This window comes from Ranitomeya imitator, chromosome 1 (assembly GCF_032444005.1).
Source record: "Ranitomeya imitator isolate aRanImi1 chromosome 1, aRanImi1.pri, whole genome shotgun sequence".
In the NCBI taxonomy this organism is placed as follows: Eukaryota; Metazoa; Chordata; class Amphibia; order Anura; family Dendrobatidae; genus Ranitomeya; species Ranitomeya imitator.
Genome location: NC_091282.1, coordinates 901,430,641 through 901,449,493, shown reverse-complemented (window position 1 = coordinate 901,449,493; position 18,853 = coordinate 901,430,641). Strand labels below are relative to the sequence as shown.

Below are 18,853 nucleotides of genomic sequence, written 5' to 3'. Positions count from 1 at the left end.
TCAGTAGATTTGGTTTCCAGTACCATCTCTATGCTGACGACACCCAATTATACACTTCTGCTCCCGATATCACACCGACCTTTTTAGAAAACACCAGTGATTGTCTTACCGCTGTCTCTAACATCATGTCCTCCCTCTATCTGAAACTAAACCTGTCAAAAACTGAACTCCTCGTGTTCTCTCCCTCTACTAACCTACCTTTGCCTGACATTGCCATCTCCGTGTGCGGTTCCACCATTACTTCAAAGCAACATGCCCGCTGCCTTGGGGTCCTACTTGATTCTGACCTTTCATTCACCCCCTACATCCGATCACTGGCTCGCTCTTCTTACCTGCATCTCAAAAACATTTCTAGAATTCGCCCTTTTCTTACTTTCGACTCTGCAAAAACTCTGACTGTTTCACTTATTCATTCTCGTCTGGACTATTGTAACTCTCTACTAATCGGCCTCCCTCTTGCAAAACTCTCCCCGCTCCAATCTGTCCTGAATGCTGCAGCCAGGATCATATTCCTCACCAACCGTTACACCGATGCCTCTACCCTGTGCCAGTCATTACACTGGCTACCCATCCACTCCAGAATCCAGTACAAAACTACTACCCTCATCCACAAAGCACTCCATGGCTCAGCACCACCCTACATCTCCTCTCTGGTATCAGTCTACCACCCTACCCGTGCCCTCCGCTCCGCTAATGACCTCAGGTTAGCATCCTCAATAATCAGAACCTCCCACTCCCGTCTCCAAGACTTTACACGTGCTGCGCCGATTCTTTGGAATGCACTACCTAGGTTAATACGATTAATCCCCAATCCCCACAGTTTTAAGCGTGCCCTAAAAACTCATTTGTTCAGACTGGCCTACCGCCTCAATGCATTAACCTAACGATCCCTGTGTGGCCTATTTATAATAAAAAAAAAAAAAAAAAAAAAAAAAGGTTCCTCGCATCATGTTCTCATACACTTTATGCAGTATTAGCCCTCTGTGTCTGTACTGCTACATACTTAGGCAGTTAACTGGTTCATGCAGCTTTACATGAACACCTGAGCCTTACACTATAGCTGGTCCGAATAACTAAAGCAATTGTTACCATCCACCTCTCGTGTCTCCCCTTTTCCCCATAGTTTGTAAGCTTGCGAGCAGGGCCCTCACTCCTCCTGGTATCTGTTTTGAACTGTATTTCTGTTATGCTGTAATGTCTATTGTCTGTACAAGTCCCCTCTATAATTTGTAAAGCGCTGCGGAATATGTTGGCGCTATATAAATAAAAATTATTATTATATTATTATTATAATCTTTAACCAACCCCTATCTATATGTATGGCCAACTTAAATAGGCACCGTCCTACAGCATTGTTGACTTTCTTTTGGTAATCATGAGGATTTACTTTTCTCATTTTCTAAGCTTGCCAATCAAAGAAGAAAAGCATTTTCTTTAAAACAGATATGACTTCAACTTTTCTTTTTATCCGCTTTCGTTGGTACAGAAAGATAAAATATCCACTTTATTGTAGAATTCTCCTCCTGCAATGTGTTCCTCTTCCAAGCATTGACAGTCTTTCTTGCACCTTAAAATATAGAACTTCAGAGACAGCGCCATTGTTCATCATAAATACTGTAGATATATGCAGCTCTCACAAAAAATGTAGAAACAAATTTAAAGCTTTATGTGAGACTCACATTGATCCATCTATCTTTTCTTTTGCGTAGCTAGAGGATTTATGAATGCCATATCAACGGAGAGAAGTGTTTTTTTCAGAAACTCATTTTATACAAGGCCCTTTGATGTACAGTGGAAAGTGATCCAAGTAGTATTTTCTTTAGTTTGTTATTTAAGTTAGTTTCTATTGAGGGAGACGTGCATTTGATTTACATTGACGTTAATGGACAAAAACATTTTTATCTATAACTAGTGTTCACCCTACTTTAACATAGAACACGTATGTAATCTGAGCTGTATACAGGGTGTTTCAAAAAGAATGATGCAAAATTATAGCCTCGGTATTCATAGCTGAGAGAACATAGCACACATTTTTTAACATGAACAGTCACATTATTTAGCTAAGTATTATTTATTCACTATAAATGTTCAAAGTGGTGATTTCCACTGGTGACATGACAGATATCGAGGTGGTAGTCCAGTACTGTTCAGATGCATGCAACCATGTGCTTGGATGTGGCCTCCACTGTGATGTCTCAGTCATTCAGATCTTGTGGCTGGGGGCAGACAAAACTGTTGTAACCCCACAGAAAAAAAAAGTTGCAGGGTGTTAGATCTGGTGATCGTGGAGGCCAGCGCAACATTGATGAATCAATTTCAGACAATGCATCACTGCAACAGTGGAGTCCATATCCGAGGATATGCTGGATAGAACTATCGCCTAGACATCTGCCATGTCACCGAAGGAAATCACTTTGAACATTTGTAGTGTATAGATAAAACTTGGAGAGTCAATACATTTGTGATATGTCAACTCCGTTAGGCGGCATGGTGTCTCAGTGGTTAGCACTGAAGCCTCGCAGCGCTGGGGTCCTGGGTTCAAATCCCACCAAATACAATATCTCAATAAATTTGTATGTTCTCCCTGTGTTTGCATGGGTTTCCTCTGAGTTCTCTGGTTTCTTCCCACACTCCAAAGACATACTAATAGGGAATTTAGATTGTGAGCCCCAATGGGAACAGTGATGATAATGTTTTAACCCCTGTAGGTATGCCTAAGATCGCCTCCTGCTGTTTGATGCGGGATCCATAGATGAGCCTGAAACTTTTCCAGCACAAGTCAGCTGATTCCATCAGCTGATATGTGCCCCTAACAGCGACGGGTGGAATCACGATCCACCTGCAGCTGTTAACATATTCAATGCCGCTGTCAATCTCTGACATCTGCATTTAACATGATTGCAGGGTCGCCCATGGGTTGGCAGGACAACCTGGGGTCTGCAGGAGACCTCTGTAGTTGTCATCACCAAAGGTGATAGCGGGGCTGCATAAAAAAAATAGAAGTTTTAATTTTGCCCCATTTAAAATAAAACAATTAAAAATATATATATACCGGTATATACACAGACATACCGTATTTTCCGGCGTATAAGACGTCTTTTTGACCCCTAAAAATTGTCCTAAAAGTCGGGGGTCATCTTATACGCCGGGTACGGCGTGTGCAGGGAGCGATCCTGCATTTTGGCGTGTGGTTCCTAGGGTCTGGAGGAGAGGAGACTCTCCTTCAGGCCCTGGGATCCATATTCATGTAAAAAATAAAGAATAAAAATAAAAAACATGGATATACTCACCCTCGGACGGGCCCTGGCTCACAGCGCTGCTAGTGTCTCCCTCCGTTCCTGAGAATGCGGTGAGTGAAGGACCTTCAATGACGTCGCGGTCACATGAGCGGTCAGGTTTTTTTTATTTTTTACATGAATATGGATCCCAGGGCCTGAAGGAGAGTCTCCTCTCCTCCAGACCCTAGGAACCACACGCCGTATAACATGACTGGGCGTATAAGATGACCCCCGTCTTATACGGAGGGCATATCCAAAATTCCATATTTTATATGGAAAAGTTGGGGGTCGTCTTATATGCCCAGTCGTCTTATATGCCAGAAAATACGGTATATATATATATATATATATATATATATATATATATATATATATGTATATATATATATATACACACACATATTTGCTATTGCCGCAATCACAATCGCCCGATCTGTCAATATATAAAAATAATTAATCTGGTCGGTAAACGACATAACGAGAAAGAGTCAAAAACACCAGAATTACGTTTTTTTGGTCGCCATAACATTGCATTAAAATGCAATAATGGGCGATCAAAAAATCCTACCTATGCCAAAATAGTGTCAATAAAAACGTCAGCTCGGCACTCACCCAGCCACAGATCACAAAAAATAGAGACGCTACAGGTCTCGGAAAATGACAACATTTTTTTTTTTTTACAAACCTAGGATTTTTTTTCACCATTTAAATAAAAAAGAACCTATACGGATTCGGTATCTATGAACTTGTAACAACTTGGAAAATCATAATGGCAGGTCACTTTTAGCATTTAGTTAACATGGTAAAAAAAAAAAACTATTGTGGAATTCTACTTTTTTTGCAAGTTCACCGCACTTTGAATTTTTTTCCCGTTTTCCTGTACACTATATGGTAAAACCAGTGGTGTAATTTAAAAGCAAAACTCAAAAAACAAGCCCTCACATGGCCATATTGATGGAAAAAATAAAAAGTTATGGCTCTGGAGCAAAAAAACAAAAGCTCAAAAATGGAAAAACCCAAGGTAGTGATGCTGTTAAAACGCTGTGGACTAAATGGTGCTACATGAGAGAGCAAAATAAATAAGAAAAGTCTGTTTTTTTCTCATTGACAAATGGAGGTACTCATAGTGAACCTCTACTCTGTTATCTATCTCAAAGGAATTTTGTATAGGGACAGGTAATCATGTAATAGTATTTTCTGGATGAGTCTAGCTGCTTGCTATATCTTCTACCATCAATCTTATCATTTTCCCATTCATATTTTCACTGACGAGATCGGAGTGAATCCCAGGTTCTAGTCAACCCTGGTTTAAAAAAAAAAAATCCCACTGGCCTAGTCTCTATCTTCGAGAGCTTTTTGTCAATCATGCACTATTTCGAAGCAGTCACTATCTGTCCTGATTAAGATCAATCCAGATGTAGGGGATATCACTTAAAGCAATGGCGATATTCAAGTGGCTGATGACTGGGAGCTCAAGTATCAGTTTCTGTCAGTGGCGTAGAGAGAACCTTATTGGCACTGCTTTGTGATTAGTTAAGATCACTGTTGGGGCGGCAATGGTATTGCCATTTTTTTCTTCTGTTCCGATACTGTTATAATGGCTCTACACTGTGGGAGATCTGTTACGCTATTACTACTGTGTTGGTATAACTAATAACTGTGTTTATGTTGTCCCACTTCATTATTAACTGTTAATTATTGTAGATATCTGCTATAAATTGCTGTTAGTTCTAGAAAATATCTATACAAATAAAGTATAATAATAGCATGTCGTCCAAAACATCTGTCCATTTTTCATTCTTAAATAAATGTAACCATATGACTTTAATTCTTTGACGATTCCTATCCTTATCTGCTGTGTATATAGTCTCCACCTTTATTTTCCTGGAAACTTTCATTTTGTCCCCCTCTTTTTCTTCCCCTTTGTCCTATAGATTAAAAAGACAACTGCTTTTGAAAAATTGATGATTGTTTAGGCCTCTTTTCTGTGGTTGAAGTGTTAGGGCGCTTTCACATTGTGATCCGGCAACCCGTTCGGTGGCCCCATTCAGCCTTACATCTGAACCCCCTCTGCTTAACGGGATTGGACTTATGTGCCGACGAGGCCATAGACTATAATGGTGCCGGCAGAACGAAGGTTCCCTCTGCAGTGCATCATTTTCGAGTGTGTATGCCTACTGGAGGCGGACACCCAAATGTAGTAGACTGCGTCTTAGGGCTGAGTCGGACTGCCGTATAACTAGTGCGGGGATCGCATCGCACTGCACGGACTGGCCCGACACCTCTCCTGACCTGAGCAAGACAGCATGATGTATTTCTATGCAGCTGTCAAGCTAAAATCAGGAGAGCCGACAGCCAGTACGAGGTTTACGATGCGATTCTCACATGAGAAATATGGCAGTCTGTCTCTGCCCTTAATGCCGCCTCCAGTAGGTGTATATGCCCAAAAATTATGCATGGCAGAGCGTACTCTCGCTCTGCCGGTACCATTATTATCTATGGACCCATCAACGCTACTTTCGAATCCTGTTTTGCGGTGGGTTCAGACATAAGCCCTGACAGGGCTACCGAATGGGTGGCAGTACGTAGTGTGAACCCACCTTAAAAAAAACCACCATGGTTCTAACTAACCTGTACTTAGCCCCATTGTTCACCAATACCCTTCCACTCCTAACACACCATCGAAACTATGTAGAAAACGAAGGTGGGAAAGACCCTTACTTCTCTGACATTTTCTGGTCCTCCCAAGTGTCTATTTTTATTTTTTTATGTGATTCCCAAATATACTGGTATGTTAAGATTTTACCATAACCAATTAAAAAAAAAACTAAAAACCATTAGAAATATTATAGACCAGTGATAAATACATGGAACCGTGCAATACAATGTAATTGCCCTGAAGCTGCAGAGCGTTGTGTGATATGCATATTATGATTTCATTCACTTACCCAACCCATTCTCCTCCATTTTCAGCCTCAGGACCCTGTGAGGGAGAGATGGAATGGACAAACAGTCAAAACACAGAATAATGACAAGGTTATATTCTACGTTTGTAAAAATGCAATTGTTCAATGTTGAATGATAGACTCAGGCTGTAAAATTAGTTAAGTAGGACAGAATCATACAATGCAATATGTGATAATCAGTTTTATTTAAGGGAAAAAAGTTTTGGGCATAGAAAATACATCTGTGCGTTATGTTCTTCTACTTTTAGTATTAGAATTGATTTAGGGTGTTTTTTTCTACTTTATTTCTAGTTATTCTTCATATGTGCATTTCAGGTTGAGCTTAAAAGTGCTAAAATGAACTGACTGCATACTATCCAATACCTAGCCTGTATGCAGTAAACTCCTAAGCTCCCTCTTCTTGTGGCTTCAGGCTCTCAAAATGTATTTATTCCATTGTCTATGCAAGGAATTTGAATCTATACATCAGAAAAAATAACAGACATCATCCATTGTGAAGATTACATAAGAAGATAATCATTACACATTTGTGGGCTTTTTTAGGCCACAAAGTAGTTGTGGATATTCACTGTAAAGAATAGCTGTCGCTTGCTCAAAGAATTGAGCTAAATGCCTTGTAAAAATCTCTGAGCTTGCCTGATCCTACCATTCTTTTCGTTTTGCGCTGCTTTACTCCTTTACAGAGGTATCCACTTTTGTTTCTTCTGGAGCACAGTATGTGAAATCTTTGCTTGTAGTCCAACTGGGCGTTTTTTTAGAGTTTTGTCTCGGGGATGTGTGATTTTATCCCTCCCTCCCAGATGCTGCCAATCACATCTCAGCTGCATCAGAGACTGCTAGATTTGCTGCCGATCTGTGATTGGCAGCATCAGTATGGGAGGGATGAAAGTGCATATTCCCAGAGAAGACTGTAAAGAAACGCCCAGTTGGACTGCAGAGTAGAGATTTCCCATTGTGCACTCCAGAAGAAACAAATGTAAATATCTTTGCAATCGAGTGACGCAGCAAAAAACAGAAAACAACAGCAAAATCAGGAGAGCTGAGAGATTTTTACAGGTTATTTATCTTTATTTTTTAAGAGACAGATTCTATTTAAGGATCCCCTCAGACACCAAGTGACTATTTTGCACTTAATAAGTATTGGTCCAAATATTTTTAAACTGTTGTTTAGGAATACAAGCCATTTTTATATGTGACTTACATTTTCAAGTGTAAACATGGGCTTTAATATACCGTATAATATATATATATATATATATATATATATATATATATATATATATATATATATATATATGTGTATATATATAAATAGTGAGCATTTAGTAATAGTAAAATGTCATTTCTTTAGTCCTACAAATTCAAAAGCTATGTTTGAACCCTTAGTTACAAGAGAAACGACAGCTTCTCCTTATCTCAACATTACTATATACTGCATGACATGAGAGGTTGCTGAAAATAGACCATCCCTTAAAATTATATTTTTATACTTATTTTTCATGAAGCAAGAATAATTTGCTTCATTCTGTAGCTAGCAAGAGTTTATATGTTGCTGTAATATTATGATTAGTGATGAGTGAGTGTACGCGTTGCTCGGGTTTTCTCGAGCACGCTCGGGTGACCTCCGAGTATTTATGACTGCTCGGAGATTTAGTTTTCATGATTTACAGCTACTAGCCAGGCTGAGTACATGTGGGGGTTGCCTGGTTGCTAGGGAATCCCCACATGTAATCAAGCAGGCTAACAGCTGTAAATCATTCAGCTGCAGGGATGAAAACTAAATCTCGGAGCAGTCATAAATACTTGGAGGTCACCCGAGCGTGCTCGAGAAAACCCGAGCAACGAGTATACTCGCTCATCACTAGTTATGATGTCTCTTTCAGTTTTCTGTTCCTAGAAATTCTGAAATCAGAATTAGGCCAAATTCAGGCATCCGTGAACCACAGTCCATATATGATCTGGCTGCAGGTCTCCTGACCAGATCTCCACGGCCTCATAGGCATATATGAATCTGTTGAGGTTGAGTCCGGAGACCCGTCTGTACTTACACAAACTGTATTACATGGATCGCTGAATTACATTCCATACAGTTTACTTTACTTGCTCCCTCAGATATAAGCAGAAATAGGGGTTCCTGTTTTGTATGAAAGACATAGACCTAGACATAGACCAGCTGCTTCGAAAGCATCACCAAACCTGCCTGTAGGACATTATTGCAAGAGAGCTTGGCTGAGTAGATTACACAAGAAGGAAAACACACAGCAAGTCAGCAGGATCTAGGAGCAACATGGCAGATGTGACAACCTACATGGTGAGCTGCAGCATGTGCTACATGTTCACAGATCGACCAGAAGAAGAATTAAATTTCACCTGTCAGAAGTGTAGACTAGTGGCTCTTTTAGAAGAAAAGGTGCGGGGTCTGGAAGAAAGAATAGCAACTTTGAAACTCATCAAAGAGAATGAAGACTTTCTAGACAGAACAGAAGCATCTCTACTGGTCACAGAAGGTGCAAAAAGTGTCAGAGAACCTCCAAAAGCAGATGAGTGGAAGCATGTGACCAAAAGAAGCAAGAAGACCATGGAGAAATCACCAACCACACAACTGAAGAACCGATATCAAATCTTTGTAGAGGATGAAGATGGCACACCTAAGAATGAAGCAATACCAGCAAGCAAAAAAGAAAAGGGCACACAGCAACAAGTGACAGCAAAAAGTACAGCCAAGAAGCAACGAAGAGTGGTGGTGGTGGGAGACTCACTACTGAGAGGCACCGAAGCAGCCATCTGCAGACCGGACATAACTGCAAGAGAAGTATGCTGCCTTCCAGGTGCGATGATCAAGGATGTGACCGATAGGATACCAAAGCTCTTCAGCTCCAAGGACGTCCACCCATTTCTTCTGATACATGTTGGCACCAATGACACGGCAAGGAAGGACCTACCGACAATCTGCAAGGACTTTGAAGAGTTGGGGAAGAAAGTAAAGGAACTGGATGCACAGGTAGTTTTTTCTTCTATCCTTCCAGTAGACGGGCATGGCACCAGGAGATGGAACAGGATCCTTGATGCAAACAACTGGCTAAGACGATGGTGCAGACAACAAGGATTTGGATTCCTGGACCACGGTGTGAATTACTGGTATGATGGACTCCTCGCCAGAGACGGACTACACCTCAACAAACCTGGGAAACACACATTCGCCAGAAGACTCGCTACACTCATCAGGAGGGCGTTAAACTAGAAGAAGAGGGGACGGGAAGAAAAACATTAGACTCGAACAAAGACGACCCAGGAAAACATACTCAGAAGGGAGGTAAGAACATTTCTAAAACAATCCACAGTGAGGAGATTGGAACAAAACAAAATCCTCTAAACTGCATGCTCGCAAACGCCAGAAGCCTGACAAACAAGATGGAAGAACTAGAAGCAGAAATATCTACAGGTAACTTTGACATAGTGGGAATAACCGAGACATGGTTAGATGAAAGCTATGACTGGGCAGTTAACTTACAGGGTTACAGTCTGTTTAGAAAGGATCGTAAAAATCGGAGAGGAGGAGGGGTTTGTCTCTATGTAAAGTCTTGTCTAAAGTCCACTTTAAGGGAGGATATTAGCGAAGGGAATGAGGATGTCGAGTCCATATGGGTTGAAATTCATGGAGGGAAAAATGGTAACAAAATTCTCATTGGGGTCTGTTACAAACCCCCAAATATAACAGAAAGCATGGAAAGTCTACTTCTAAAGCAGATAGATGAAGCTGCAACCCATAATGAGGTCCTGGTTATGGGGGACTTTAACTACCCGGATATTAACTGGGAAACAGAAACCTGTGAAACCCATAAAGGCAACAGGTTTCTGCTAATAACCAAGAAAAATTATCTTTCACAATTGGTGCAGAATCCAACCAGAGGAGCAGCACTTTTAGACCTAATACTATCTAATAGACCTGACAGAATAACAAATCTGCAGGTGGTTGGGCATTTAGGAAATAGCGACCACAATATTGTGCAGTTTCACCTGTCTTTCACTAGGGGGACTTGTCAGGGAGTCACAAAAACATTGAACTTTAGGAAGGCAAAGTTTGAACAGCTTAGAGATGCCCTTAATCTGGTAGACTGGGACAATATCCTCAGAAATGAGAATACAGATAATAAATGGGAAATGTTTAAGAACATCCTAAATAGGCAGTGTAAGCGGTTTATACCTTGTGGGAATAAAAGGACTAGAAATAGGAAAAACCCAATGTGGCTAAACAAAGAAGTAAGACAGGCAATTAACAGTAAAAAGAAAGCATTTGCACTACTAAAGCAGGATGGCACCATTGAAGCTCTAAAAAACTATAGGGAGAAAAATACTTTATCTAAAAAACTAATTAAAGCTGCCAAAAAGGAAACAGAGAAGCACATTGCTAAGGAGAGTAAAACTAATCCCAAACTGTTCTTCAACTATATCAATAGTAAAAGAATAAAAACTGAAAATGTAGGCCCCTTAAAAAATAGTGAGGAAAGAATGGTTGTAGATGACGAGGAAAAAGCTAACATATTAAACACCTTCTTCTCCACGGTATTCACGGTGGAAAATGAAATGCTAGGTGAAATCCCAAGAAACAATGAAAACCCTATATTAAGGGTCACCAATCTAACCCAAGAAGAGGTGCGAAACCGGCTAAATAAGATTAAAATAGATAAATCTCCGGGTCCGGATGGCATACACCCACGAGTACTAAGAGAACTAAGTAATGTAATAGATAAACCATTATTTCTTATTTTTAGTGACTCTATAGCGACAGGGTCTGTTCCGCAGGACTGGCGCATAGCAAATGTGGTGCCAATATTCAAAAAGGGCTCTAAAAGTGAACCTGGAAATTATAGGCCAGTAAGTCTAACCTCTATTGTTGGTAAAATATTTGAAGGGTTTCTGAGGGATGTTATTCTGGATTATCTCAATGAGAATAACTGTTTAACTCCATATCAGCATGGGTTTATGAGAAATCGCTCCTGTCAAACCAATCTAATCAGTTTTTATGAAGAGGTAAGCTATAGACTGGACCACGGTGAGTCATTGGACGTGGTATATCTCGATTTTTCCAAAGCGTTTGATACCGTGCCGCACAAGAGGTTGGTACACAAAATGAGAATGCTTGGTCTGGGGGAAAATGTGTGTAAATGGGTTAGTAACTGGCTTAGTGATAGAAAGCAGAGGGTGGTTATAAATGGTATAGTCTCTAACTGGGTCGCTGTGACCAGTGGGGTACCGCAGGGGTCAGTATTGGGACCTGTTCTCTTCAACATATTCATTAATGATCTGGTAGAAGGTTTACACAGTAAAATATCGATATTTGCAGATGATACAAAACTATGTAAAGCAGTTAATACAAGAGAAGATAGTATTCTGCTACAGATGGATCTGGATAAGTTGGAAACTTGGGCTGAAAGGTGGCAGATGAGGTTTAGCAATGATAAATGTAAGGTTATACACATGGGAAGAGGGAATCAATATCACCATTACACACTGAACGGGAAACCACTGGGTAAATCTGACAGGGAGAAGGACTTGGGGATCCTAGTTAATGATAAACTTACCTGGAGCAGCCAGTGCCAGGCAGCAGCTGCCAAGGCAAACAGGATCATGGGGTGCATTAAAAGAGGTCTGGATACACATGATGAGAGCATTATACTGCCTCTGTACAAATCCCTAGTTAGACCGCACATGGAGTACTGTGTCCAGTTTTGCGCACCGGTGCTCAGGAAGGATATAATGGAACTAGAGAGAGTACAAAGGAGGGCAACAAAATTAATAAAGGGGATGGGAGAACTACAATACCCAGATAGATTAGCGAAATTAGGATTATTTAGTCTAGAAAAAAGATGACTGAGGGGCGATCTAATAACCATGTATAAGTATATAAGGGGACAATACAAATATCTCGCTGAGGATCTGTTTATACCAAGGAAGGTGACAGGCACAAGGGGGCATTCTTTGCGTCTGGAGGAGAGAAGGTTTTTCCACCAACATAGAAGAGGATTCTTTACTGTTAGGGCAGTGAGAATCTGGAATTGCTTGCCTGAGGAGGTGGTGATGGCGAACTCAGTCGAGGGGTTCAAGAGAGGCCTGGATGTCTTCCTGGAGCAGAACAATATTGTATCATACAATTATTAGGTTCTGTAGAAGGACGTAGATCTGGGTATTTATTATGATGGAATATAGGCTGAACTGGATGGACAAATGTCTTTTTTCGGCCTTACTAACTATGTTACTATGTTACTATGTTACCTCTAAGTGCAAATCAATGAGATGTCAGATTTCATAGCACGTAAAGCTCATAAAAGAGCTTTACTATCAACGTAACCCTACAGATGCTAGGGCTCAATGCTATCCATGGAGGCACATTCTATAGGAAAAAGAATAGAAGAGGAGGAATTATTGATGTGTTTGATGTACTGAAATTCACTTGTGACACAATGAACAATTGCTCTTTACTGGTTCTCAAAATGGATATGATTTTAATAATGCATAAAACTTGTTTGTGTCAACAGGGAATAACATTGAATAACTGCAGTGTGCTTTAGGTTTTATGTGCACTTATAGTAAGCGCGTTCAACATACGGCCTTAGAATATCTAGATTTATCTCACTATTATGGGCATTATGATTTTAAATTGCAGTGCTAGCTATAAAACATGTTCTACATGGGTAGAGAAGGTATTCAAATTCACAATTTTTACGGATGACATGAAAGAAGAAGTGCAATATTAATAGTATAGAATCAAATGGACCTCTCTTATAGTTGGATGGGAAAATTCTTGGTATCAGTGATTAAGACCAGTCCATTATCATTGTCTCATATTGTCTCTATTACAGGACCCCCAGAGAGTGTTTGGGTGACTGTAACTATATGAGAAAAGCATTCTATGTCATCTTAATGATTTACCATATAGGCTGTAGGGTTCTAACTAGATCATAGTGCATTTGTATTCTATACTGTTGTGTATGAATTTGGGTGGATTTAAAGGGGTTACCCATCTTTGAAGGACATGTCAGTATTCTCTATCACGGTCTAGGTGGGGCTACCTGAACGTCAGCAAAGAACTACTCCACTAGTGACTCACATTGTGTGCCATAGTGGGCCCCCACCAAGGAAAGCCAATCCTGAGGAATTCCACCATTGTTTTTCCTTGTGGTTAACTAGTCACTGTGGGATTGATCAGCTTGAATAAGCATGATACTTATAAAATGCAGTGACGTTCACTGTTTCCCGCTAGTTGGTATACTCTGTAATATGAACCTGAATGCTGCAGGTTCTTCCATCTTTTCATGTATGTACTTAGTCAATGTGAATGTTGTTAGTGGTGGCTCTACAACAGTGTTTCGAAACTCCTGTCGTCAAGTCCCCTCAACACGTCAAGATTTTGGGATAGATAGAAAACCTGTGGTAATACTGAATGCTCTTAGCATTACAATACGCATGTGAAATATTATGGACATGTAGAAATCTGGCGTGGTGCGGGTACCTGAGGCCAGAAGTTGAGACACTGTTCTTTAAGATATATTTGCTTTATTAAGGTCATGTGTTTGTCTGGCATGGCAAATTGTATGATATTTGAATTTCCATTGAGTGGTGTTCTCATAATTGTACTAATTCATTTCTTGGGTATTGGGTTTATATTATCACTTGTATTGTATGTCGCCTGCTAGATTCAAGGAGTAGCATACCGTAACTTACTGAACCTTTTTGTCTGCACTGATACCTTATATTTTATTTTTTTCTAAATGTAAGCTAGAGTAGACCTATATAACCTGCAGTTTCCTCGCATAAATAGATTAGGAAATATGGCATTTAGGCTAATTACTATTCATATAAAGTCCTGGATTTCTTCAACACATACAACAATTATAGCTGCATGGGGGAAAAATATTGGTATACCTCTTGGATGATGTGTCAGGATGAAATCTCCCCCATTATACATGAACTAAGTAGGTTGTTCTGAATAATCAGGAGTTGTTTTTACAAATTCATGCACGTTTGATATCATAGATCTTGATATTAAAAATATTTTTTCCTCTGATTTATTTTTTAAATATTTTTGTCCTTTTATGGCAAGCAGATTTGGCAGTTGGAGGGGTTCTGAAACCCCTACTGATCTTTCAAAAAATTCCTGAAAAGTGCGCAGCTCAGGAAACAGGAGCACACAGCTCCTGCCGTAGCATGCACACAAAGAGGGCAATAGATAAAATAGAAAAGCAAAAGACCTGTGCCCTACTGTCTTCTAAGCTGCGCACTTCCAAGATTTTTTTGAGCGATCAGTGAGGGTCCCCCATCGGTATTTCAATTAACCCCTTCACGACCTTGCCCTTTTCCGTTTTTGCGTTCTCGTTTTTTACTCTACCTCCTTCCCAGAGCCATAACTTTTTTATTTTTCCGTCAATATGGCCATCTGAGGGCTTGTTTTTTGAGGGACAAGTTTCACTTTTCAACAACATCATTGGTTTTAGCATTTCGTGTACTAGAAAACGGGAAAAAAATTCCAAGTGCGGTGAAATTGCAAAAAAAGTGCAATCCCACACTTGTTTTTTGTTTGGCTTTTTTGCTAGGTTCACTAAATGCTATAACTTACCTGCCATTATAATACTCCAGGTCATTACGAGTTCATAGACACCAAACATATCAAGGATACGTTTTATCTAAGTGGTAAAAAAAATTGCGCAATTTTCCGTTACCCGTAGCGTCTCCATTTTTCCGGATCTAGGGTCAGGTGAGAGCTTATTTTTTGTGTGCTGAGCTGGCATTTTTAATGATACCACTTTTGTGCAGATACGTTCTTTTGATCGCCCGTTATTACATTTTAATGCAATGTCGTGGCGACCAAAAAAACGTAATTCTGGCGTTTCTAATTTTTTTCTCGCTGCGCCATTTAGCAATCAGGTTAATCCATTTTTTTATTGATAGTTCGGGGGATTCTGAACGCGGCGATACCAAATATGTGTAAGTTTTTTTAATTTTTTTACTGTTTTATTTTGAATGGGGCGAAAGGGGGTGATTTAAACTTTTATATTTTTTCATTTTTTTTTCATATTTTTTAAAACTTTTTTTAACTTTTGCCATGCTTCAATAGCTTCCATGGGAGGCTAGAAGCTGGCACAACTGGATTGGCTCTGCTACATAGCAGCAATCATCAGATCGCTGCTATGTAGCCGAATTGCAGGCTTGCTATGAGCGCCGACCACAGGGTGGCGTTCACAGCAGGCCGGCATCAGTAACCATAGAGGTCTCAGGGACCTCTATGGTTACCATGCTGATGCATCGCCGACCCTCGGTCATGTGACGGTGATGCGATCATTTCCGGCCGCGCAGCCAGAAGCGCTAGTTAAATGTTGCTGTCAGCGTTTGACAGCGGCATTTAACTGGTTAATAGCGGCGGGTGAATCGCGATTTCACCCGCTGCTATTGCGGGCACATGTCAGCTGTTCAAAACAGCTGACATGTCCCGGCTTTGAGGTGGGCTCAGTGCCGGAGCCCACATCAAAGCAGGGGACCCGACCTCCGCATTAATAATCGGGAAGGGGACAGTAAAATAAATAAAAAATATTACCAAAAGTTTATTAACTCGTTAAAGTGTTTCCAAAATTATTTAAAGGAGATTTCTCAGAATTTACCTTTAACTGAACCCCTTATTAATCGTGGCATTAACCATAGGGTCATGCATCATAATGGAGTTAAATATGTGTAAATATAATTTACAATTTATATTGTTTTACATCTTACAGCCTCCTCCACAAATTTATGACAAGCAGCTGGATGAAAGGGAACATACAATTGAAGAATGGAAAGGTACGCTATTTTAATATTCAATAAATTAACATGTTGTTATGTTCAAATAAAAAATAAAAATAAAAATCATTTGTTAAATATCAGTAGGTATCCCCTATTTTAAAACTGATTATGAATGGGTCAAGGTTAAAGAATTAAAAATATAAACCTGCTGTTACGTGTCGAGTTCCTGCCGTTGCACAGGGGGATTCTCGAACCATCTCCGCTGCGGCCTCCCATTTTACTCCAGCCACAGTGGAGCTTGCTCAGCGGAGACATCGGTCCCAGCACCTGGCTCGGACAGATGCTGCCCGTTTGGTTACTGCTGCCCTTTCAGGCTCAGCCATTATAACCAATACTGTTCAGCGGCGAGCAGGCGTCCCTGGGACTAAGTCCTGCTTTTCTCCTTCTGAGCATGCCCAAAGGAAGATCTCTCATTGGAGGTTGGAGGTCACACGCTCAGGTCCTGTAGCAGCTCCTATTGGTCCACCAGGAAGGTCCTGAAAAGGTGCAGCTATGAAAGGTTCGCATGGCCGAGCAATGACTCATGTATAAGCCGAGAGGGGCGTTTTCAGCACAAAAAGATGTGCTGAAAATCTCAGCTTATACAGGAGTATATACAGCATGTATAAAGCATTATACAAATGTTCTGACATGTATTTTCAAATAAAGTACACCAGTCTCATCAGATATGAGAGATCCATTTAATGTATGCAGTTTTGAATTATGCAATCTGGTGACAGATTCACCTTCAGGCCTCTTACTTTTTTACTAAATAAATTGAATTAAATATTGCAACATGTTAGCAGATCGTATCTGTAGCATACACACCTCGTGGTATAGTTTTGCAGAATCATGGCTTTGCAACATCTTGCCATTTCACACCACACATAGTTACATAGATACATAGGTTGGATAAAGGCCTAGGTTCATCAAGTTCAACCTTTCTCTATCAACTGTACATTTCGTCACTAATCTAGCTATAACCCACAATGTTATGGGATACATGTCGGGATACATCCACCCATGAGCCACTTAGATAGTTTTGTTTTCAGTGCACCCAGTAGAGCGGCACATGGCAACACTGGACCATGTGCCAAATATAAAAATGGCATTTTGGTGAAAAGTGAAAATGGCCAATATAAAAGAACAAATTAATGTTTATAAGAAACTCACATTTAAAGAAAAGATTAATATATTTCAACATTTTTGTTTGCAGAGCTCATCTATAAGGAAGTTATGAACTTTGAAGAGAAAACTAAAAATGGTGTAGTAAAAGGACAGCCTTCACCTTCAGGTACTCTTTGTAAATAGCAGCATGTTTTCCATTGTTATCAATACTTTACTGTAAATCATTGTTGTCATTGTATTGGCATGCATACAATCACTACTGTTATGCTGATCTATGTGTCTCCATGGTAACAGACTACAAACTGTGTAGTCCCATCTCATAGTCACACTCTCTAACGCCTCCTACTTCTTGCAGTCATACATTCAGTAGCAGTATGATTGCAGGATCAGAATACACAGGGTTTGTTTGCAGTTGTACCCATGGAAATACATAAGTATTACCAAAGTTGCTTAATTTTATATGCATTTGAGACATTCTCACTATCTGTGATGGAAAAGGATCTGAACTGGTAAACGTTCAATCTGTAAAGCACTTTATGATGTTTTTATGACAGCACATTTATGTCCATTTTTAACTTATTTTACACCAGACATTTAGTTATACATAGCAACCAATCAAAATACAAAGATTTATTTGATCATTTACTATGGCAATTTAAATTGGGCCTGATTTAAAGGGAACTTGCCAGTCTCTTGAAGCTACAGTTAGGTCCATATATATTTGGACAGAGACGACATTTTTCTAATTTTGGTTATAGACACACCTGTCTATGAAATAGCCTTGGAGTCTATTGTCCAATTACTTTTGGTCCCTTTAAAAACAGGGTGGCACATGTTAAGGAGCTGAAACTCCTCAACCCCTCATCCAATTTTAATGTGGATACCCTCAAATGAAAGCTGAAAGTCTGAACTTCAACTGCATCTGAATTGTTTTGTTTAAAATTCATTGTGGTAATGTCTATAACCAAAATTAGAAAAATGTTGTCTCTGTCCAAATATATATGGACCTAACTGTACCTAAACTATGGTCAGCTTGCATCAGAGATGGAGCGTTTCAGAAAAATAGTGTTTCAAGATTTGGCCATGGATCATAAGGAGAGACCAAGCTAATCTGGCACCGCCTCATCTTTTCCCTATATTATTCCTGTTGATTAACAGGTCTTGCTCTCTTGTTTTTACATAGGCAGAGATCTGTCACTCAGTAGAGAGGTGCAAGGAAAAGCCAGTCTGGGGCAGCGCCGGACTAGTTTATCACTCGCCTGCAGCACTGTTCATTGTGGGACCACCCTATCATTTTGATTAATGGGTCAGTCTAAGTTCTAGAATATTAAAAAATAGAATACAGTTTACCACACCCTCAAATATGATCGGCGCCAGGAACATAGGAAATAATTGCACTGTGAACAAGAGACCAGTCTTCCTTAAAGAAAGATCTAATTTATTTAATGAATGAATGATAGAAAAACGGCATAGACTTAGTCATCATATGATTGCTAGGTCCTACAGAAATATTGGCAATTCTGGCAAAGGAGAAGACAGAAGTGGTAATAAGCCACTTCTGAACTCTTCATCCGCTGTAAAATCTTCATCACACATCTGTTTTTTGTGTCCGTATATGGTCCGTTTTTTTAAGGGCCGCAAATATGGACACACGCACACCCATTGCATTTA

The 18,853-nt window shown here is 40.0% G+C and overlaps 1 protein-coding gene across 8 annotated transcripts in view; it reads left to right on the top strand.

Annotated features, from left to right (window-relative positions):
• MAPK10 (mitogen-activated protein kinase 10) overlaps window positions 1-18,853 on the top strand; it is a 351,274-nt gene that overhangs the window by 306,621 nt on the left and 25,800 nt on the right. For 5 of the 8 annotated variants that reach the window (XM_069743340.1, XM_069743351.1, XM_069743360.1 and 2 more), the window contains exons 11-13: window positions 6,252-6,314; window positions 16,009-16,072; window positions 17,271-17,348. In XM_069743340.1, coding sequence (XP_069599441.1) covers window positions 6,252-6,314; window positions 16,009-16,072; window positions 17,271-17,348 — 205 coding nt within the window. The remainder of the gene's footprint in view (window positions 1-6,251; window positions 6,315-16,008; window positions 16,073-17,270; window positions 17,349-18,853) is intronic. The other 3 variants (XM_069743349.1, XM_069743352.1, XM_069743355.1) reach the window with 1 other exon arrangement.